General features: G+C 41.4%; 1 protein-coding gene across 1 annotated transcript in view; it reads left to right on the top strand.

The window, feature by feature from the left end:
* LOC109037433 (somatostatin receptor type 2) overlaps nucleotides 1-23,212 on the top strand; it is a 259,262-nt gene that overhangs the window by 229,252 nt on the left and 6,798 nt on the right. The window contains exons 4-6 of the mRNA XM_019052097.2: nucleotides 16,508-16,796; nucleotides 18,077-18,650; nucleotides 21,547-21,828. Of these exons, the coding sequence (XP_018907642.1) occupies nucleotides 18,174-18,650; nucleotides 21,547-21,828 (759 nt within the window). The 5' untranslated portion in view covers nucleotides 16,508-16,796; nucleotides 18,077-18,173. The remainder of the gene's footprint in view (nucleotides 1-16,507; nucleotides 16,797-18,076; nucleotides 18,651-21,546; nucleotides 21,829-23,212) is intronic.

The following is a 23,212-nucleotide window of genomic DNA, read 5'->3' as shown; positions in this document are numbered from 1 at the left end:
GATAAAAAACTATTCCCTTTTATATTTCAAATTTTCAATTTTGTGGTCCGTTTGACCCTATCAGTTTTACTAAAATGGCTAAAGACTTAAAGAAAATGTTTCTTCTGGAAGAAATTTGTTTACTGAGAGCTGTCCTCATTTGAATGGTCTGCTGTAAGGCCATGCCCCGCGTTATGCGCGGCCTTACTCGAAATCATTTTTAAGAAGTCAAGATGATTTGAAACACAATATGTAGTGAAAAAAAGTTTCTTCTCCTCCTTCTCATCCTAACTTGCTGGTAAAAACATCGGTGTAGTCGAGATTTTCAGCAAAATAATGAAATTTAAAGTTTGATAGTAACATTTCCTAGTAACTTCTCTCCGATTGTTGACGGCAGAGTAAAATTTATCAACCACACCAGATATTACCCGCATTGTATTACAAGCTTGTGTTCCCGTTCAAGCAGAATGATAAGGATACCTTTGCATGACTTTTTCCGGCAAAGAAAAACTCGCAAAAGTTAAATGGTGTACCGCGATTCTCTTGTGTAGTACGGCAGTGTTGGAAGAGGTCTTGATTCGATCAGTCTATCATTCTAACGTGGGGTCTCATAAATCTTCCCGGTCATTTACAAGAACGAAGAAAGGTGAAATAGGATCGATGTTGCGTTTTCCTACGTTGACTTTGTGTGTTCCTACTGACCCACTAACCTGTCCTTCCAAAGGCGGCGAGGTCCTCGAACTCATTCGTCAATAGGTACCTCCCCTTTCGATTCACGCCCCTGACTGGCTTGAAAAAATACAGCTCCATTCGATTCGGTTCGGAAAAGAGAAAAAAACTCGCTCCGTATAGAAAATGGTGGAGATAAATATTTCCTTAAAAATTCCACTTCCAGATCAAAAAGTTAGCCTTGGGCGTAGAAATCGTCGCATCGAGTAAATTTTGACATGATTATATTGACACTCGAGTTCGTTTTAAAGAAAACGAAGCGATCGAAGATTTAGGGGAGGGTTTGAGGCTCATATTTTCCAAGTCTGTTATTCGGATGATTGTGCGTGTCAAAGCTGATGCTTGCAATGGACCCTTTGCTGAGGGAAACTGCCCCTGACAGATACAACCGTGCTCTCCTATTGATTGCGCCGGTGTTTTTATAACATTTACACTTCCCAAAAGTTACTATAACGCTAAAACACTTTTTCCGCTTGGAACAAACTTCACACGCTGATGGAGAGTAAACATTAAAGTCGTGATTTAATTTGTGTCTTACATTTTCGACTCGCTGCTCAGGAACTTCGGTAGTACAAGTTTGTTCTTCCTTTGGTAAGATTATACGTATTGTGTATTCTTACTGGGTCATGTGTGTGACATTTATGTGGCATCTAGTTGAGAATTGAATACATTTCTTTTCAAAGAGAACATGGCTATTCCTAAATCGGCCCTGAGATTTTTTATCGGGATCTTATTTGACTCGCGAAAAAATCAAAATTAAGGTTTTCATGGTTTATCGCTGTGAAGTGGATATATTGCAAATAGGAGGCACAGATGAAGAAATAGATAAATAAGGAAATAGGGTAAAACAGCCCAATAATCACGACGAGAGCACAAGAAAACTCTGCATGACATTACAACGTGGGTGAGAAAGGGTTCCCAGTTGTAAATCAGCATTTGTGCTGATTTAGAGGATCAAAACTCATGTGCGCTGAACAATTTCGGTGATCATTAAGCAAATTTCGTCATAATTATTTCTGTTTGTTTCCCGCTTGAATTGTTAAAAATTTCATGCCGATTTTTTTTAAATTTACCTGGAAACTGAGCAGTTTTTAATTTTCGATTCATTAATCGAATCGGAAGACAATAGCTAATCGAAACCAGTGGCGTGGCGTGCCTTGCGATATATGGATTGGTCTGTCATTTAAACCAACGGAAAAGGATCGATAAATAGGTCGTTCGCGACGAACACTTTAAAATTCGATTCTTTTCCGTAGCTTCAAATGGGGAAATTATCGATAATCGATCATTCGCACCTCGCCACTGATCGAAACTCTACTTCATTACAATACTCCCGTCAAAACCCCTCAGAATTTTTAAACCTCGAATATCGCAACCTGTATCTTATTCCTTCAGTGCTTTCAAAGGTTTAAGGATGGGAGAGGGAGGGGGGGTTTCACACTTGGTTCCATCGGCCAATCAAGGTTAGCAATGACACGGTTCACGGAGAAACGTGACGGATTACATCATTTACGAGCTTAGGAGAACGGTCCCCATCACACGCTTTGTTTACGATTCATCCAATTAATGAAAAAATGTTTACCCTATCGCTCCCAAAACGTTCTGTTTGGAGTAGACGTCGGACACCAGGGATGAGTGGGAGGGCTGACCTGGACCTTCGCCATTCCCCCCCCCCCTCCCCTCCACTACCCAGTTTGATGAATAACTGGAGCACGGCACGGGTGTGTAATTAGCCGCGACTGGCCGTCGCTTCACGAATGAGCCCGTTTTCCGCTTCGGGAAAAGCCGTTTTCATTTTTTTCCCCCGTGTCATTTGCGGATGGATCTGTTGAAAATTTAGGGCAGCGGAGAGGGATGATTGGTCGAAATGAAATCAGTTGTCCGGTTCCAAAGAGGGCACGTTTCATTTCAGGGTGTCTGCTGTACGGAAAAAGTACGAACACACCGAAAAAGCATGGATTTCGGAGGGTCGCGGTACGGAAGTACGGAATAGGTTCGGAAATTCGAGATTTTTGCGACAAATTCTAGATAAAGTAGCCTTTGGGGTGTGCAATTTCCGAGCATTGTTCATTCATGAACTTCCCGGTTGGATTCCTCGTGTATTTCGGTTTATTCCTTCGTCATTCCATCATTTCACTTTCCCAATCCGAATATAGTTAAAAATGCGTTTGATGTAAGAAAAGGTAAGGAAAAAGCAAGGGTATTTGAGACTCGCTCAAAAAGGAATTTTTGGGAAAGCAAGGAAAAGGTACTGAAAAAGCAAGGAGTTTGAATGACAGGGTATCAGTAGACACCCTGCATTTGAAAGGATCTTCCAGCTACCGAAAAATTAATTACATCAGCCACGTGTAGTATTGGATCAGTTCTAAACCATTGATTCCTTATTCTATCAGCATGATTCTTCTCAAAAATTTCAAAGGTTTGAAAATCACATCAGGTACCCCCGAACGTCTCGTAAAAAAGAGCGTTTGAAATGTAAATGATGGAGAGAATACCACTATTCGAGCACGAGGGAGAGTTTGTTGCCTACTCGGTTAATTGAAGGCGATTCAAATTGCAGGAGGTTTGTTGACTACGCCCTGCAGGCTTGCAGCGTTTACGGTTAGATACTCACACGGGTTGAATTAATGAGAGGAGGGCGAGCCTCGTTAGTTAGTTGACGCAAACGTCTTGAAAATAGAAAAACTATGTTTTAATCAAAATATTTTAAAAATAGAAAAATTATGTTTGACAATCATGTTAATGATAGGAAAGAACAAGTAAATCTAAAACCCAGGGTGGCAAAATTTCATGAAAAATAAAATTTTAAAAGTTCACGTGAAATATTTCATAAAAGTTCAGAAATTTATGGAAGATATTGAAAAATATCGGTTCCTTTTCGGGTTTCGCGAACTGTAAAAATTGTGACTTTCTTCTATTGTTGTGTGTTTGAGTGCGGGTTGCATACTCTATTCCCTGAAAAATATAAAATATTTCACAGCGTCGTTAAATTTCATGAAACATTTCACTGAAATTTCTAATCTTTCATTTCTTCCTTACGTTTCATGCCACCCTGCTAAGACCTCATTTGAAGATTTGCGCAGAATGAGATGCACGAGTTCTAACCACGGCAAGAGGACTGCGTTTCAGCGGTGTGCGTTGGTTGATAAGGAGGGAGGAGATGAGAATTGTTTGAATAGCGTGAGACTCGTGGTCGCGGCTCGGCGCGCCGTAGACACGCGCTAATTTTCAATGAATAATGATAACACCGCTGCGAAGATCATCGCGGGAATATCGGATATCTCTCGTTAAGTTTGAGGTTACACTTACGGCACCACCACCACGCGTCCTCACTCCCCCTCCCTCCTAACAACTTCGGAGCAAGAGTCGAGGACCCCTTTCCCACTACTTCCCTTCACCCACTCACAACGCTGCAACTCACAGGGTGTCCCAAAAGTTAACTTTTTTATTCCTTATATATTGTCGGATGTGAAGTGTGGCAGCTGAAGGAGCGGACACAGGGGATGCTAAGAGCAACGGAGATGGATTTCTGGAGGAGGTCTGCAGGAATTTCTAGGAGAGATCGGGTCACAATGAAAGAGAGCGTCAGATCAAAAATGTCGAAAATGACATTATATTCGACGTCTTGACCAGACAGCTTGTCTGGTATGGTCATGTCAATAGAATGACGGACGAAAGGCTGCCAAAGAGGTCGTTTGATTGGGTTCCTCCTGGGAGCAGACGAAGGAGACGCCCAGTGAAAGGGTGGCGACAGGGGGTTTCAGAAGAAATGAGGGTTTGCCGACTCCCTAAAGGGCTTTGGGAGGATAGGGGACTTTGGCGGCTAGGGGTCGCAGAGCGCCAAAGAGCACTATAAAAGCGGCTTTATACATACATACATATATTGTCGTTTCCCGGACGAAGGGTCGTATCTCCATTCCAGGGTTGCGAAAGCTACTTACTCGACTCTTGTTTTTAACGAAAAGTAACGTGCGATTTCCGACCAAAATTTCGTTGATTTTTGACAATAGTCCATGGAAAAATCTGTGAAATTTCCAAAGGAGTAATCCCTAAAGTTTCCAAGTAAAAATAAAAATTGTGAAAGGAAATTTGGCAATGTTAAACTGTAGTTACGTTCTTTTGACTGGGGAACAACGACATCTCGCAAGCAAATAATCAAATGAAGGCATTTTGTCAAATGCCTAGGCAAAGTGTCAAATATTCTCACTCAGATTGAAATTCTGACTCTTCTGTTAATTTTGGACAAAATAATTATTTCTCTCCTGCATAGATGGGATTATTTTTAAAAAATTGCATCATCCTATCATCGTTGTAGATACTTATTTCAAAAGATGCGTCAATTTTTTAAAATACAGAGTTTTTACAATTTTGACGGCTAAAAGTACGTGAGGAGCATTTCAAAAAGGAAACTGCAATGAAAGTTAAATATAAATAGTTAAGATAAATTAGGTTACCAACTCAAATGTTGCAGTACTACCACAATTAATTGAAAATATCTATATCATCCAACGAATTGGGGAAATACCACAATTATTTTAGGGTACAACCCTTAACATTTTTTTCCGTGTTTCGTCTCTCAGCCGAGTGATTGTAGGTACAAGGGATTGTAGGGGGAAAAAATCACCCTATCATTATTAAACCAGACAACAGGGTTAAATCTTACCGGTGTAAGTTTACCTTTGTGATACCCTGTGCACAGCACTCTTTTGCTGACGAAAAAGGGAAGTCGGAGCTTACAGGAAATAAGATGGGAAGTCGTTACTGAGTATCAGTTACACACCTCTCCTTCCGCGTTCGGCGTCGGGTGTCATTTGATGCGGGGTAAAATCAATCACCTTCACCTCTTTGTTTTGCACTCAGCTGTGCATCTGCAGTGATAACTTTCGTTCCCTTTGATGCTCATCTGGTGTGCGAACTAGTTTTCAAGATGATAGATACACAGAACTAAAGCCTTGCAGTGCAACAAATTGCCTTGAATATTAACATTTCTCAGTGGCGTGGCGTGAATTGCGATATATTGATTGTTATGCCATTGAAACCTATGGTAAAGAATCGATTATTAAGATGTTCGCTGCGAACACCCTGTATATCGATCCTTTTCCATAGGTTTAAATGGCATAACAATCGATATATCGCAAAACACGCCACGCCACTGAAATTTCTCAACTCTTCCCTGACTTTTAAAGATTTTGTAAAGTAATCCTTAGAGCATACCTGGACCTGACTTCTCGAGGAGGTTGAGCATGAAAACTCATTTCTCGGGACATATTAAATGGACCGCGTTCAACAGAAAGGAACCAAGCCACATCATTATTGCCAAATGTAACTGGGCAATATAATTTTTTACTAGAGGACCTTTGTGCAGATTCCTTTGAAAATGTTAATGAATTTTCTTCGTGCTGTGCCGATTATACACTGAAATGTGCACTAAGATGCGCACAACCGTTTTCATATGTAAAAAATTAAATTTCCCAATTATATTTGGCAATAAATGATGTGGCTTGATTCCTTTCTGCTTAACGAGGTCCAAATGTGAAGTTCAAGCTTTTTTTATTGTAAACATGGGTGATAGATAGTCTGACAGTGTTCCATTTGATAGTTAATCCGACTGTTTACGGGTGTCTATCAAACAAAAAATCTCAAAGTTTAAGGGCAAAACTTTCATGTCCACAGCTTATCGGCATCCTGCAGCTAAATAGGTGCAAAAACCTGTAAAAAAAAAGGAGGAAAAAAACCGCGATTATAGAGCCATTTTTGGAGGAAGTTTGCAGCCGAGCTATTGGGCAGGCAACGAACTGTCCACGCGGAGAACTGCACGGTGGAATATTGGTAGCGATCAACGGAGATGTTGCATGTGTGAGGAATTTGCGTTTTGACTGTTGATTCTTATGTAAAAATTGGCGAGAAACACGATGATGCTACTGGTTTTCTCTGAAATCAACTTCCAAGCTCAAAAGAAGCTCTCAAGTTGAGGCCAAAATGGAGGGGATATCCCACGCTATCCTGAAAGTCCACCTCTACATCAAGACAAACTCTATGCAAAGATAGGGGGCACATACATTGACAGGGCTGCCACTTTATTTGGGGACTCTAAAACTGAAAACTTGGCATCTCTGCTAATGTATTTACTCCCTATCTTTGCATGGAGAGTTTTTTTTATGTAGAGGTGGGATCTCAGGGTAGCGTGGGATATCCCCCCTGGTAAAAATTGGCGATAGGAGCTGCGTTTCAAAATACCATAGGAGTTCTTATAGCCGACTAAAGAAGGCTATTGAAAATCGTATAGCTGGCTGTAGAAAGCGGAGCGAATTATATAGCCGGGCTATACGAAGCTATAAAAAAGTTTACGATCGGGCTATAGATCCTATCGCCGGGCTTTACCCTTTATCGCCATTGGCTATAAAAGGCTGTAAGAAATTGTGCAGAAATTCGTGTGCTTTGGAAATCATTAAGTTTGATACGGAACTACCTTAATATTTACAGAACACACATTATATTTTCCTTTAAAACATTTTTTTTTTTTTTTTCATCAATTAAAATGAGAATAGTCCATACAGAGTAAGCAAACATTTCAAAATCATGAGTTGAAAAACGCTGACTCCACGAGATTAAATATTAGAGCCTAACACAAAGCGGAGCGGCGACGCACTGGTGCCTACAAACCTAACAGGGATACTTCACGCATTGCGCAATGCGTGAAGTATCCCTGTTAGGTTTGTAGGCGCCAATGCGCGTTTCGAGCTCCCTGCCCGCCCGCCGCGCCGCAGCGAACCACGGCGCTTGAAGCAACTATTTCACACCAGAGGTATTGCACAGTATCATACGAAATTGAAGGCGCTCCAACATATTAAGAATGACAGTCATCCTTCAAATGTACGGAGTTTTCCTCGCAAAATAAATCAAGATACTGCGGCCCAAAAAGAGAGCGGTAGTCCAAAAACTCACTAAGTCCTAGTATCCGTATTTAGTAACGTTTAGCATAAACTTTATCGTCCGGCTGTTGCTTAATCGCCATCGGCTATAAAAGGCTATAAGAAATTGTACAGCCGGCTACAGAAGCTATTGGAAATCTTACAGCCGGCTTTAGGTCTATAGTATTCTGGAACACACATTCTACTGCCAATTTTTACTAGGGCCTCCATTTTGGCCTCAACTTGAGAGCTTTTTTTGAGCTTGGGAGTTAATTTCAGAAAAAACCAGTGGCACCATCGTGTTTCTCGCGAACTTTTACAGAAGAATCAATAGTCAAATCGAAAATTCCTGACACATGCAACATCTCCATTGTCTCACTCGAGGAAAATGGGTGTGCAAATTTTGCAACAGTGGCCATGGTGATTTGTTTAAATTTCCTAACCAGGCTCCGGCTAGCAGCCTTATCCGAGGAAAGTGTGATACGGAGAGGGATCGGAGATGATAAACTTCGGGTTAGCACACAGCCCGGGACTGGAGCTGAAAACTCCGCTTACTCCGGAACAAACAATGGGCAAATTATTGGATAAAAAATTTTACGGCAAAACTATTGTCAGGGCTGGTGCGCGGATCAGACTGATAACGCCGTGGAAAAATGGCCCGGATGCGGGCAAATTTTCATGCGGCTGAGAAGATTACTCCCGCCTCCCTCTCCGAACGATAAAGCTGCGGAAGATTGGGGAGTGTGCCGTAACGCAGTGGCGAAATGGTCTGGGAACACGCGCCGTGTGAGGAAAAAATATACTCTTAAAAAGGGCCCGCCTCTGCACATCTCCTATCCTAAATTGTTGTCGGATTGTGCGCTAGAGGATAACTTTTATTTTCTAAGAGATGGTGGACTTACTATAATACAATCAAGGAAACAAAAATGGACCACTAACCAAGGTACGAATTTAAGCAATTTTATAAAAGTTCCTTAACCAGAATTTCACATAAAACACGATTCGCTCAACGAAAATTACTGAAACCAACTCCTAACGAAGATATTAATGTTTCTATTCCACACTGCTTATCAGGAATTTGAACTGCCCGCTCACAAGAAACTCAAAGCTCCACGTGAGTCAAATCGCGCACTACAACGGTTTCAGCAAGCTTCTCAATCGAGCAATGTTCAGTTCCCACCATTGGTTGTTCAAATTATAAGCAATTTGCTATAGCTGAACCAAAGCGTCAAGATCGAAGTTGCCAGATTTTTATATCGCAGAGACTGTTATGATAACGTTTAGCGCGCGATGTGAATCACGTAGAGCATTGAGTTTTCATGAGCAGACGGTTTGAATTCACGCATCAAGAATCATTCAATATCTTCGTAAGAAGTTCGTTTTGGTAATTTTTGTTGTGCACATCGTTTTTTACGTAAAATTTTGGTTAAGAAACATGTATCAGAATGCTAAAATTCGTACCTTGTCTAAAGGTCCATTTTCAGATTTTTAGAGCGTGTCCCATCGGAAAAATTGCGTTCTCAGTATTGCCCTTTTTCAGCGCTTTTTCACACAAGAGCGGGATTTCGAATTCTTGAATTCTTGATTTCAAGAATTCCGAAGAAATTTGGTGGGTGTAACCAACGGATAATCAAGTTTAACGCGATTTTTAAAGAATTGATGTGTAGTTTTCTTGACTATTCTTAAGAATACAATGTTGGTGACTGTAATCACCGGAAAATTTTGAAAGTGCAATATTACTATGCCTTATGAACAACTTGCAAACAATGAAGGCCTAAATAGAGTCACGGGGTATACTTCATAAAGGTTATATACAGGAGTTGACTGATTTACTTTTCATTTCTGTTGATTTCATGGCTGGATGACTATTTACTAAGTCTACAAATACTCATAGACACATTTCGGTATCTACTAATTGATACCGGGGATTTGAGTCGCCCAAAGCAAAATAAATCAACCAAATTTCTATACATGACAGTTATCAATTTTGAATGATAAAGAACACTATTAAAGGGATAGCGGACTGAAATTTTAACCGTAAACCAGATGCACATTTTGTCTAATACATAACCGTGAGATAATTCTTGAGTGCTTTTTCTCACGGTTTTTTTTTGCTGGTTTAGTCGTTGACCTGTATGAAAAGGCAACGAGGCAACGCCGTCATCGGATCTTTTTTCTATTTCATTCGCGATTATAAGCAATGATCCTCTCCCTCTACTCCGCAGTGGAAATTGTGCCTGCTGCCGCTGGGAATTTTTTGTCCATTTTTTCCCTCGCCTGAAAAAAGACCCAGTTTGTTACAGTCCTCGCCTTGTAGCCTACCTGCTCTAGGGACTCAAAATAGAGACCCATCTGGTTTATGGTCGGACATTAATGAGAAGGTTCATCAGTTAATACAATTTATAGCATGGAAAAAAGAGCGCGGGGTTTATGGATAATAGTGACATTTCCGATTAATTGTAGTAGTACCCCGATAAATTACGTTACTAACCCAAATGTTGCGGCACTACCCCAACCTAAGTTGCAGTACTACCTCGATTAATCGGTATTGTCCGTATCATCCAACAAATTGGGGTGGTGCCATAATTTTAGGGTACAGCCCCTAAAACATTTTTTTCGTGAGAAGAACCTGTCCTTGAGCGCGTTATAGAGTCTTTTCTTACTAATTGAAGCTAAATATGTTGTTAAATAAGTTTTCACGATCAAAATGGGACATTGCTGCTACACTTCAGCGATGCTCTTCAATATTAAGAGACGTCGCGATAAACCGCGAACGAAGTATCACAATACTCGATACTCTCTTCGCGGTTTATGTTGATCTAGTGGCGAGGCCTGAATGATCAATTATCGATATTTCCTTATTTGAAGCTATGGTATAGAGTCGATTATTAAGGTGTTTATTTCGAACACCCTGTTTATTGATCCTTTTCCATGGGTTTGAACGGTAGATCAATCGATATATCGCAAAGCCCGCCACGCCACTGACGTTGGTGAAAAAGTAGAGGTAACTCTTAATTTTCATCCTCGTGTAACGTACCGTGTTACATTTACTTAGGTGTCAATATAATAAAAATCGGTCATTTCATCATAATATTTTAGCATCGATTCTGTGCGTGGTAAAATATCACCTTCAAAATTACGAATATGCAACCCTGTGCTCGCCGAGCCGGAATGACTATCGCTCAAAATTCCAAGATTAGTCGAGGAATGTTCAGTCCCCTTAGATTTTATCTCTAAGAAATAGCCGAAGGTTATGAAATAAGGAAAAGAACGCTTTAAATGCAAAATAAGAAGCAATGTAAACAGAGAAAGTAGGAGACTCACTGGTTGCTTTAGTAGTGTTGCTGATGTCGTGAGATTTCTGTTTCAACTGAGTTGATTGAAATTTGCATTCTTCATCAAGCGCTAGCAAGGTATTGAATAATGATGGTGGAGAGAAAAATTCCACTTGTTTTGTTTATTTCTCAGTAAGTTTTCGATTCATCCAATATGCAAAATAAAAAAAGAGGCTGTCAAAGTTGTTTCATTTGAATAGCGGATCTGCAATAACAATTTTACATCGGTGACGGGAATTGAGTTGAGGGCAAAATTTTGTTTAATGAGAGCACCGAGCGGCTTACTTGGGTGAATTGAATGGACCTCATTGTGTGCAAAGGTCCGTGTGAAACAACTTCCAATTAATCATTTAAAGCTAATATGCGTAGCAATACCGATTCTATATCCTTTTCAAATATTTTATCAATTCACTTAAGACCTACATCAACGGTGAAATCACCAGACCTTGTATCTCGTTTGCAGTGTTTAAAAGCTCCGCTCCTATTTTATTTAATGAATAAAAACTAATGAATAACATTCCTTGAAGTCTTTACAGAGTTTTCTTCGCACAAAGAAAAACGATCACAGAAATTTCCAAGAATTGACGTTAGGTACTTTCATTGAAAAAATGGAATATGGCAGGACGTCTGCAACGTCACAGGAAAAGCGAATATAAGCGCCTACAAGACCGCAGGAATACTTCACTCATTGCGCCAAATACAGTGCGGGCGCGCGCTAGTCAGTGCGAGAAGCATACGAGCGCCTACAAGACTGCAGGAATACTTCATGCATTGCACCAAACACAGAGCGGTCGCCTCGCCAGTCGGCGTGAAATGCATATGGACAATTCTACGAAAACTATCCAATTTGACCTCCAAAAAACTAAAAATTCAACTCCATTATTCTGAATCGAGGGTTTGTTGTAGTTACACCGTCGACATATTACCTCTGCAATCATTTTCTGCAGCAATTGAGAAAATTTCATGGAAGCCAAGAAACATTAAACTCATCGATTCTAATTTTACTTCCACTCACTGAAAAATACCTTCCGGGTACATTTTGTCTTAAATAGTAGAGAGCTATGAATTGTTGCTAATAAAATTTCAAACGGTTTTAAACTTCCGAAGATTTTCTTCGCTAAAGTTTTAAAAGCTCAAACTCGGAACATAGAAAAAAAAAGTTTGAGCATTGAAAACCGATTTGAGCTTTACGCATGACTCGGATGAGACCATTTATCACTTAGAGTCGAGATAAAATAATTTACGCATCCTCCACGTGGATCAACGGGGTCATGCCTACGGATCTGTATCACGACGGTTTAAGGTCCCAAGTCAGACGCATCTGCGAGATTGATTAAGGCGGATCTGTGTTTTTCACGTTTGGCGCAATCTCCGCATATGTGCTTACGTGTGATTTCCATCCCAGGCCGACCCCCCCCCCCCCGCCCCCCTCCCCGCATCGCACTCGAACCAAGTGGCTGGAAGTCAGTGCTCCGCCACCGCTGCCGGTCGCGGAAAGATTGATTGTTGAGAATATTGGCTTTTTATCTCATCCGCGAGCTGCTGATTCGTGCCATTTTTCAATTACTCAAAATTGCTCTCAAGCTCGGATCGATAAATTTGCTTCGGGTCTCATCGCCGCCCTGGTTCTTTATTTCCGTTCCCCGCTCCTCGGCAGTCATCGCCCCTCTCCTGGCTTCTCACACGCATCTCGACGGTGAAACTACCAAACCACGTATCTCGTTTGCGGTGTTTAAAAATCTCCGCTCACATTTTATTTTTTTGAAGTAGACCAAATCAATATCATTCCTTGAAATTTTCACAGAATTTTCTCCGCACGAAGAGGAAAAATCACGGAAATTTTCAAGACTGGACGTTAAGTAGCTTTTCATTTAAAAAATAAAGTATGACAGGAAGTCTGCGACGTCGCAAACCGAGATACGTGGTTTGGTAGTTTCACCGTCGATCTGCTCTCGTCCACCTGATGTTATTTTTGGAACATCCCTCGCAAGGCGTCATCAGAGAGTATAGAAGGTATACCTTCTATACTCTCTGGGCGTCATCAAGCGACTGATCTCCCAACTAGAGTCCCTTTACACTCGACGCGGAATCCATTCGCGCTTTGCTCCCGTCTATAGGCTTCCTGGATGTCACCGAAAGACAAACAAATTACACTTACACCGGTTGGAAAAATTTACAAACGAGGGGACTAACGGCACAGTCTTACGGATGAAGACTAGTTGGATTGCATTTTGCAAGAAGGAACCAGAAGCATTGCCGTGTTGCTAAAATTGTGCGACTTCACCCTTTGCGATAAAATTACTGTAATCATGCAAAAATATGAAATTTACACGGTGATTTTGGTCTTAAATTTACAGTTTTTAGCGTGTGAAGTAGAAAATGTTTCTAAAAGACCAGGTTTTTCTTCCAAGACAAGAAAAGTTGCACCATCTTAGCAACATTGCAATGCTTTTGGTTCCCTCTTGCAAAATGCAGTCCAGTTTTACTCGAATATCTCAATTTTTTTTTCAAAAACTGCACTTATGCGCCTCGTCTTCTGAGGCCCTCCATCGACTGATTCGCAATATTTTTCCCGACTTTGCAAGTGAGATATTTTCCTGGGACAAATCCCATGAAACGTCTCGTGGAAACAATAAGGCCATCCGATAAAGTTGAAAAGTGTATACGATGATGGGGGCTCGCGGTGAGCGAACGGATTTTCCTCCTCTGCGACGCGTCTATTTTCGTTTAATTTCCACACCGATTGTCCCGCACTCGGATTTCCATCGCGGATAAGGAGGCGGGGGGGGGGGGGGGGGGGGGGGGAACGAAAACTGATAAAAATAATGATTCGCGTCTGCAAAGGTCGCCCCGGCCTCGGACCCGGTCGGCGACTTCTCCCGAAGGATAACGAGACCCCGATCCACGCGAGAATCAACAAAAATGACGCGGACGCTACTCAACATTCAGAATATTTTACTTATCACTCGTCGTACACGTAATTGAAATTCTCCCCGCGTCCGGGATGGTGCGGCCACCGTCACCTCCTCAGGTGAAGATTTTTACGCTCAGCGGATTCGGCCGAGGGACGATGCTCGCTCCCTCTTGCCACGTTTCGCTGTCCGTCTCTTAACTTTCAGTGAAACCGAATCACTGAAAATAAGGTTAAAAATGGACCGCGTTCAGCAGAAAGGAACCAAGCATTAGCGGGTTCGCAGCAAATCGGTAAGATTGTTTTTTCCTCATTTAAACCTATGGAAATGTATCGATTCTTGTAGGGGCCTCGTTTAGCAGAAAGGCGGAAAAAGATAGACGGAGAAGTCAAAATACGCCACCTGTTTTTGTTTATGTCTTAAAAACAATCAATCCTACGGGAAAATGTAATTGGGTATTGTTTAAAGAACATAAAATTTCCCATTGCAAATACTTATTATTTCGCGACTTCCGCTTTATGAGCTATCGCGGTAGTTCTCTGCGGCTAGGAAAGTCGAATTTTGCTTGTAATCGTGCTTTTCCTACGAAATCTGTAATTATCCTGAAAACGGCTAGTCTGAGGAAAGAAATTGTTTTCACTAAAATGGAAGAGCGCATATAAGCGCCTACAAGGCTGCATGAATACCTCACGCATTGCGCCTAACACAGTTCGGTCGCTGGTCGGCGCGAGAAGCATATTAGCGCCTACAAGACCGCAGGAATACTTCACGCATTGCGCCTAACACAGTTCGGCCGCTGGTCGGCGCGAGAAGCATATTAGCGCCTACAAGACTGCAGGAATACTTCACGCATTGCGCCAAACTCAATGCAGCCACTGGTCGGCGTGATGTGCATATGGGCAATTCTACGACCTCCAAAAGACTACAAATTCAACTTGATTATTCTAGATCGAGGGTTTGTTTTCCTAGTCAAGAATAGTATCAGGCTTAAAAATTTAATGCGGGTACCTTTTATTATTAAGCAATTTCTCCCCCCTTCTTTTTACACACAATATATCTTATGCGACATACGTTCTTCATAAACATCAAGATTAATTTATAACCCTCTGAACTCGCACTAAAAAGAATGTTTAATTTTAATTTCTTCTTACAATAGATAACGAAATCAAAAAATCGCTTTCCAGCAAAATTTTGCCCGATAAACTAGGGTTTCGCTCCATGCATATATGAAGGAACAAAGTATTCGCATAGAAGGTTTTGGACTTCCTAAGCCTTAAATGCGTGGTTCGAATCACCGTATTTCAATGATCAAATTCGGTATCTTAATATTATATGAATTCTTGTCTATTGTCGGCAATGATTTACGATTACCTACATACAAGACACTGCACGCTGAGCTACTGTGAGATATAACTTCTTAAGAGTACAAAAAAAAAGATAATTACGTATCTTTATTGACTATAAAACCTTCAACCATTTTGATTTTGTTTGTATTAAATACTCGTCTTTAAAACATTGTTTATTTTTGAAGGGACAAGAGGACGAATCACGTGCAACCTCCGAAAAAGCCATTACTTTTTCAAAATTGAATAGAGATCATTAGTTCTATTTCAGTCCTTCCATTAGTCGAAAAAAATATAATCTATGGTGAGTAAGTAAAAGAAAATTGCCCCCATTGATGCAAGACAAAAGAACTTAAATTGAACGCGCGGAATGAGGAGATGGGTGCTCAAAGACTCAATGTAGGAAATTCAATAAAGCTGTTCACGATCGGAGTCAAGAAATGGTAGCTACTATTTGTAGTCGGCGGAAGATGAAATAGAATGTTCAACCCTTTGTCTATATTTTCTTCTCTCGATGCACCCGCAAAGGAAGTGGGTGCCTAAGACTTTAAGAACCACACACTGCACTGCGCGTGAGCTCTCATTTCGTCTGTGCGACGAGGAAAGACATTCGGTCGTTGTGCGAATGGAAATAGAATCCAATTGCACTATTTTCGCCGGCACTCGAGTCTTGGAAAATATTTTAGTGGCATATGACTGGAGGCAGTGGTGGAAATGGAAGGCGCGGAGTTGTGTTTTCTTCCATGGGAACCTCAGCTCTTGGTCGTTTCCTCGGAAGCCGGGAGAGGTCGTTTCTATAAATGTTACTGCGAATTTCCAAGAGGAAGCTCTGTGAGAAACTGCCAGCGTCGCGCGTCGAAATTACCTCCGTTTCTCAGTTAGATTCAATGGTGGGAGGATTGAATCATTCGGAAAATGATCGCCATGCGTGCTTTGAACCGAGCTTTAGTTATTACGTCACCTTCATTTCTTTATTTTCATTTCCGGGAAACGATCACAATTTGTCGAATATCACAAACATAGCAATCCTGCCGTGCGTACTTGACACATACAAAACTTTCAAATTCTAAAAGTGGCTCCATTAGTTTCCTCGTGGAATTTTCTAAATGAAACACCCCTTAAAATATAAAATATGACGAGATAAACATCAAAATTTGCAGTTTTAGTAAAAAATCTCATGTCCGACCTCTTTAATTGACTCGATCCATTTTGCGAGGGTGATACCTGCAACACCAGTTTTATATAGAAATAACTATCTCATTCTAACCGATTTTCCGTTACTTTCTGTTTGGTTTCAGGTGTCAATAAACACATGGGAAGACTTTCTTTACACGTGTGATCATGCCGAAAAAACTAAGTGCGATTCCAGGAGTACCAACATTTGGAACATTGATGGCATACGAATCTATTAGCTGCTCTTAGTCCAAACCACTCAATCGACCGATACTTCTGTTGTTGTCACATCACTTACCAAACAATTAAATGCTCCGCTTGTAAAACTTGAGGAATGAACAAACTTTAGGATCTTCACTAGTCCTGAAGAACATAAGACTGAGAAAGAAGATTAATTTTAAATCAAATATGCAGGTATTTAATTTCATCATTCTTTTGTTTTATAATTAATTTTGATGTCTATTTTCAATGGTTCGTCATTGAAAATTGTATGGTATTTCAAGTCACGTGAACGCAAAGAATACCATAAAAAAATGGTGCAGAGACCGTCTCGCTGAGATACATCTCTCCTAGAAAATTTAATTACTAAATATTGTAGGAACGGGCGGAGCTAGTAAGTGAACTTGGAAAGGAACAGCGCGCCTTCAATTTTTCGTATATGCAATATAGACGGCTCAAGAGCACGAATAGTGGTATCCTCATTCTGGTCCTTTAGTGCCGTTCCATCGCTTCGTATTAAAACCAAAGAGGATTATTCTTGTGCTTTAACTTCCGAGCACTGTAGTTCGGACATTCTCAAAGATAGCTGATTTGTTTTGAGAAAAATTAAAAATCAGACATGCTCTATAAATCATGACCCGTCGATCCCTCCTGAAGTAATTAACAGAAGAAAGGAAGAACCTTTTTCTAATATAGTGTTAGCACAAAATTGCATTCGTTACTCCCTCGTTCTTTTAAGACCAAAAAAAAAAAATTCTCTAAAAAAAAAATTTAAAAATGTAGAACAGTATTATTTGAGAAAAAAGAGATTGAGAAAGAGAGGTGGAAATTTTCTAAAACAACAGTCGAAATGAGTGACTCAGTAGTTTCACCAAATAACTGCTCACCAATTTATGCAAGCCACCAAATTTTCTTCATTTTACTCTAGAGTTCTCTCTTGTTTGCAATATGAATACCTATTGATTCTTATGTAAAAGTTCGCGAGAAACACAATGGTGCCACTGGTTTTCTCTGAAATCAACTCCCAAGCTCAAAAAAAGCTCTCAAATTGAGGCCAAAATGGAGGGGATATCCCACGCTATCCTGAAAGTCCACCTCTACATCAAGACAATCTCTCCATGCAAAGATAGGTAGAAAATACATTGACAGGGCTGCCACTTTATTTGGGGACTCTAAAGCTGAAAACACCGCAACCCTGCTCATGTATTTGCTCCCTATCTTTGCATGGAGAGTTTGTCTTGATGTAGACGTGGACTCTCAGGATAGCGTGGGATATCCCCTCCATTTTGGCCTCAACTCGAGAGCTTCATTTGAGCTTGGCAGTTGATTCCAGAGAAAACCAGTAGCACCATCGTATTTTACGCGAACTTTTACATAAGTATCGGTAGTCAAATCGCATATTCCTCCCACATGCAACAACTCCATTTCTTTCAGTCTGCAATGTTCGGATTCCGACTTATTGGTTTCTTTTCCAGATGTGGAACTAATGCGCGAAAGAGCGCGGGCGCGGCCTCAGCCGAGATGTCACTGACGGCCGGGTCCAGGGCGGGGGCGTAGCTGGGCCCGGGCAGGATGACGTCATCGGGGCTCGAGTGGGGGGCCCTGGCCCTCAGCGGGAACCTGAGCCTGGACAACGACACGTTCCTGAACCACTCGGCGTGCAAGCTGGAGCAGGGCGGGGTCATGCCCCCGAGCCGGATCCCTCTGCAGCTCCTCTACGCCATCGTCTTCACGCTGGGGCTCCTCGGCAACACGCTCGTCATCTACGTGGTGCTCCGCTTCTCCAAGATGCAGACGGTGACCAACATGTACATCGTGAACCTGGCCATCGCCGACGAGTGCTTCCTCATCGGGATCCCCTTCCTCATCGTGACGATGAGCCTCCAGTACTGGCCGTTCGGGGCCCTCATGTGCAAGATCTACATGACGACGACGAGCATCAACCAGATCACGAGCAGCATCTTCCTCACCGTCATGTCGGCCGACCGATATATCGCTGTTTGTCACCCCATTTCCGCCCCCAAGCTCCGAACCCCCTTCATTTCCAAGGTGAGCCATCCGCGTGTGAGCGCGTAGCATACACTGAAAAATAATCTCGGTGTATTTACAGAGAAAAGGGTAAAATTACCAAAAATTCAGGGTTCTATTTGATCCCAGTTTTTTCTTGGTAAAATTACCATCAATGAAATTGGTAACTTTACTGAGAAATCTCGGTAGAATTATTGAACTTTCTCGGTAATTTTACTGGACCATGGTAAAAGCGCCAATACTTTTTATCGACTGTGGTAGAATTACTGCGATAAAATGGCAAAGTTACCGGGGATTGATTACCAATAAAAGTGGTATTCTTACATGGAAAAAACAGTAAAAATACCGGTTTTTAGGTAAGCTTACTAGTCTGTCTTGGTGAAATTACCAGCAACTGGTAAAAAAAGTGAGATGGTAAAGGTACCAACGGACCTTGGTAAAAACGCCGAGAATTTTTTTTCAGTGTAGTCAGATACAAGAGACCCACGACTCGCAACTCGGCTATTGTGAAACTTTTTACTTTCGGGACTCCAACAATTAACTGTTGAGTTACCTACATGGTTGATGTTTAACAACGCGTTATGGCGGTTTTGTTTCGCAAACAAGCCAAAACAAGTTGAAGTTTGGGAAACTTGTTTGGCTCATGACGTCACCCGAAGCTCATCATCCACTATGTGGGTAGGTCAACAGCCGAAAAAAGAGTTATGGCTGTTGCTCCCTTGTAATAGTCCATAAAGAAGTGTTGAGTCCCCGAGAGTAAAAGCTTCCACCTGTCGCCAAGAGGCCAGTGGAGGGCGCTTGCGTTTCACCTATCTTGTTTTTGGTTGATTTTACTCGGTTAAGTGGGCTCATTGAAATACAGAATGCGTTAGTGCAAATTATAAACTTGTTGATTATGGAGGTTACCATCTCAGATAACTCAATTAAAGTATTCTGTTAGTAGTCTGCCCCGTCAATTTTTTACGCTTTACCAACATTGAGTCACCAAAGAAAGCAATCAGATATGGGCTGATTAGGGAAAGTATGTTGATAAATTTTCAAGAATTCATATTCAACCCACCTTGTGTGACTGATAAGCGTGTAATAATATGTTCGTAGAGCGTACTCCTTTTCCCGTCCCTGGCTCGGGCGACGTGAAAGTCGCCGCAAAACTATATGACTTCGCGCAATCAATTATTCTTGACTCTGCTCGGTTTTAATGATAATTAAAGGGCATTTATTACAACAAAACAGAAACTCGGACGATGTTAAATTTTTCACTGATTTAAAAAAAACGGATTAAAACGAACTAAAATATTCATCAAAACCAAAAATTATTTCATTCTAAAAGTAAAGTATACCTCATATCGTAATTTTTGAGGGGAAAAATAAAACTAACACTGATAGGAGGTAAAAATAGGGCCGCGAAGCGGCCCATTGATGGCGCGGGGCGCCTTCAGGGGGTTGGACCGCGTAGCGGTCAGGGGGCGTAGCCCCCTAGTATTTGACTATTTGCTTAGGCATTTGACAAAATGCCTAATTTTACTATTTGCCTGCGACATATCGATTGCAGTATTTGAAAATTTCTTTCCTCCCCCCCCCCTTCTCCCCTTGGCACCAAGTTTTACGAAAATCCGACGAGCAGGAACCGAGATAGCGTTTTAGGCCACGCCCGCCACCTTAGTTTTTCGAATTTTCGAAATTAGATTAAAAATTCGAATGTAATCGATGGAATGGAAGCCGATGTATCAATTTAGGCTACGTCCGCCGTCTTAAATTTTCAAATTCAGAAAATTCAACTTGAAACGCATCATACCCAAAATCTAAGCTCAGATTCGGCTTCCTCGTGAAAAATCGATGCTATTACATGTATCATATGTTACCATAGCATAAAGGAAAGAGGGTAATCGTAGGCGTAAAGATTCTATCAAAGCCGGCCGGTATGCGGAAGTAGGCACAGAATTCAAACGTTTGAGCTACGCCGCCAGGCGCCGGCGTCAAGCATTTGGTTCGTCCGTTTCCGAGAAAACAAACTTCTTCTTACTCATCAGCTGACCCACTCCGAATCACCCATGTTGCCACGTCGGACTGATATGTTAGAATCTACACGCCTACGTTAATCTCTTTCCTTCATGATATGGTGATATATGATACATGAAATTGCATCGATTCTTCACGAGGAAGCCGAATCTGAGCTTAGATTTCGGATATTATGCGTTTTAAGTCAAATTTTCTTTTATCTATTTTAAATCACTCAGGAAAATTTTGCGGAAACTCATTAGAATAACAGTGTGTATTCGCTTTTAAAAACATTGATCAAAAATAAAACATTGGCGGTATTTGAATCCATTAATCTCCGAGATAACTTGAACACGGTTGTTCTACGACTTTTTACGTGTGTTGTTTTCTTCCGCATTGGTTGTCGGCAGCGTAGCGGCCAAAGGCCCCTCGTACTAATAATAGTTTTCAAAATCAATTTTTTTCTACATTCGAAAAAATTGGCAGAAATTTATCAATTGTTACTGATGTTTTAACAATGTTTCTTGTCAATTGTATGCTGTCGTTAAGCTAAACATCCCAAGTTTACCAGTAGGCTATGCATGCACTATATTTAACACCATGTCAAGGCCTCAGTACTTAGAGGGGTAATTTTTTTATTTTCAATTCTACATAATCTCACTTGTTCAAGTAAGTAACCTAGGCTTATTTCTTTAAAAAAAAACCACGCCTCCCATTACGTTGAGTTTCTTTGTTAAGATTGGTAAGTGAGTGCTTTAGTCTCCTGACAACAGAATTGCGATCTCAAAATTGGAGAAAAATGACCAGTAGCTGAAAAAATGGATGCGATAGGTACATCGCATGCCATTCTGACACAAAATATGGCGTCCATTGAATCACCTTAAGTGACTAACACATTGTTTGTTTGTTTGTTTTTAAGGTGGTATCGGTATCGGCGTGGAGCTCATCGGCGCTGCTCATGACGCCGATCATAATGCACTCGAGCCTGACGGACGACAGCGAAGGGCGACGGACGTGCAACATCGTATGGCCCTCCACCGGCCGGCTCAGCGGCGAGACCATCTTCACGCTCTACTCCTTCATCCTCGGCTTCTTCATCCCCATGCTCCTCATCTTCGTCTTCTACTTCCTCGTCATCCGCAAGCTCCAGACCGTCGGCCCCAAGAACAAGTCCAAGGAGAAGAAGAAGTCCCACCGCAAGGTTCTATTCTCTTTAGTCTTTAGTATCCCCTTAGAGACATTTTAAGCGAATTTTATTTACAGGTTCGGAACTACTTTTGTGCCCGGACCTCCGAGCTGACACTCTATTTGAGTTCGGAACTTCCGATTCGGTGATTAAAGAGTCACCGTTGGTGCGTGAATTTGGTGCCACCTCGCGAGGTGGTTCTAAAAAGGGTTCGACCTATCAAAAACCAACGGATCTGATTAGTCAAATCTGGTAACAACGGTGTCCACTGGTATTGGTGATTGATGAGACAAACCGGGACAGAACTTCCCAAAGAAGTTTGGAACTTTGAATAAAATTCGCTTTTCGTAGTGAGAGTTCGTTTCCCAGACAGAAACGTAGGTACCTAACTCTATTCCAAAATTACAAAATTGACTCAAATAATTTGATTTTTCGCAAGAATATACCTGTGCAATTTTTGTCCAAAATTTTTGATTTTTGCATGCATCAGATGAGAAATCAGTAACATTTTCAGTTGGAAATGCCCAGGACTCTACAATTAAAATTGCAATTCGCGAGGGAAAATTTGGCAACATTGAAATGCAGTTACGTTCTTTTGTGTAGGAAACGATGAGTTAAGAGACGCCGAGAAAATCCATTTTTGAGCCTCCCCCTCGTAAAAATCGGCGATAGGAGCTGCGTTTCAAAATACCATGGGAATGCTTATAGCCGACTAAAGAAGGCGATAGAAAATCATATAGCTGGCTGTAGGAAGTGGAAGAAATCATACGGCCGGGCTACACGAAGCGATAAAAAATTATACAGCCCGGCTACAGTTCCTATCGCCGGGCTTTACACTTTATCGCCTGGCTGTTGCTTTTCCGCCATCGGCTATAAAAAGCTATAAGAAATTGTGTAGAAATTCTTGCGCTTTGCAAACCCTTAAGTTTGTACGGAATCACCTTAATATTTATAAAACGCACATTATATTTTCCTTAATTACATATTTTTTTTCATCAATTAAAATGAGAATAATCCATGCAGAGTGTGCAAAAATTTCAAAGTCATGAGTTGAAAAACGCTGACTCCACGAGATTAAATATTAGAGCCTAACACAAAGCGGAGCGGCGGCGCACTGGCGCCTACAAACCTAACAGGGATACTTCACGCATTACGCAATGCGTGAAGTATCCCTGTTAGGTTTGTAGGCGCCAATGCGCTTTTCGCGCTGGCTGCCCGCCCGCCGCGCCGCGCTGAAGCGAACCACGGCGCTTGAAGCAACTATTTCGCGCCAGAGGTATTGCACAGTATCATACGAAATTGAAGGCGTTCCAACATATTAGGAATGGCAGGCATCCTTCAAAAGTACGGAGCTTTCCTCGCAAAATAAATCAAGATACTGCGGCCCAAAAAGAGAGCG

Source organism: Bemisia tabaci, chromosome 5, assembly GCF_918797505.1.
Source record: "Bemisia tabaci chromosome 5, PGI_BMITA_v3".
NCBI lineage: Eukaryota > Metazoa > Arthropoda > Insecta > Hemiptera > Aleyrodidae > Bemisia > Bemisia tabaci.
The sequence above is the reverse complement of the archived record's forward strand: the minus strand, read 5'-3'. Positions and strand labels throughout refer to the sequence as shown.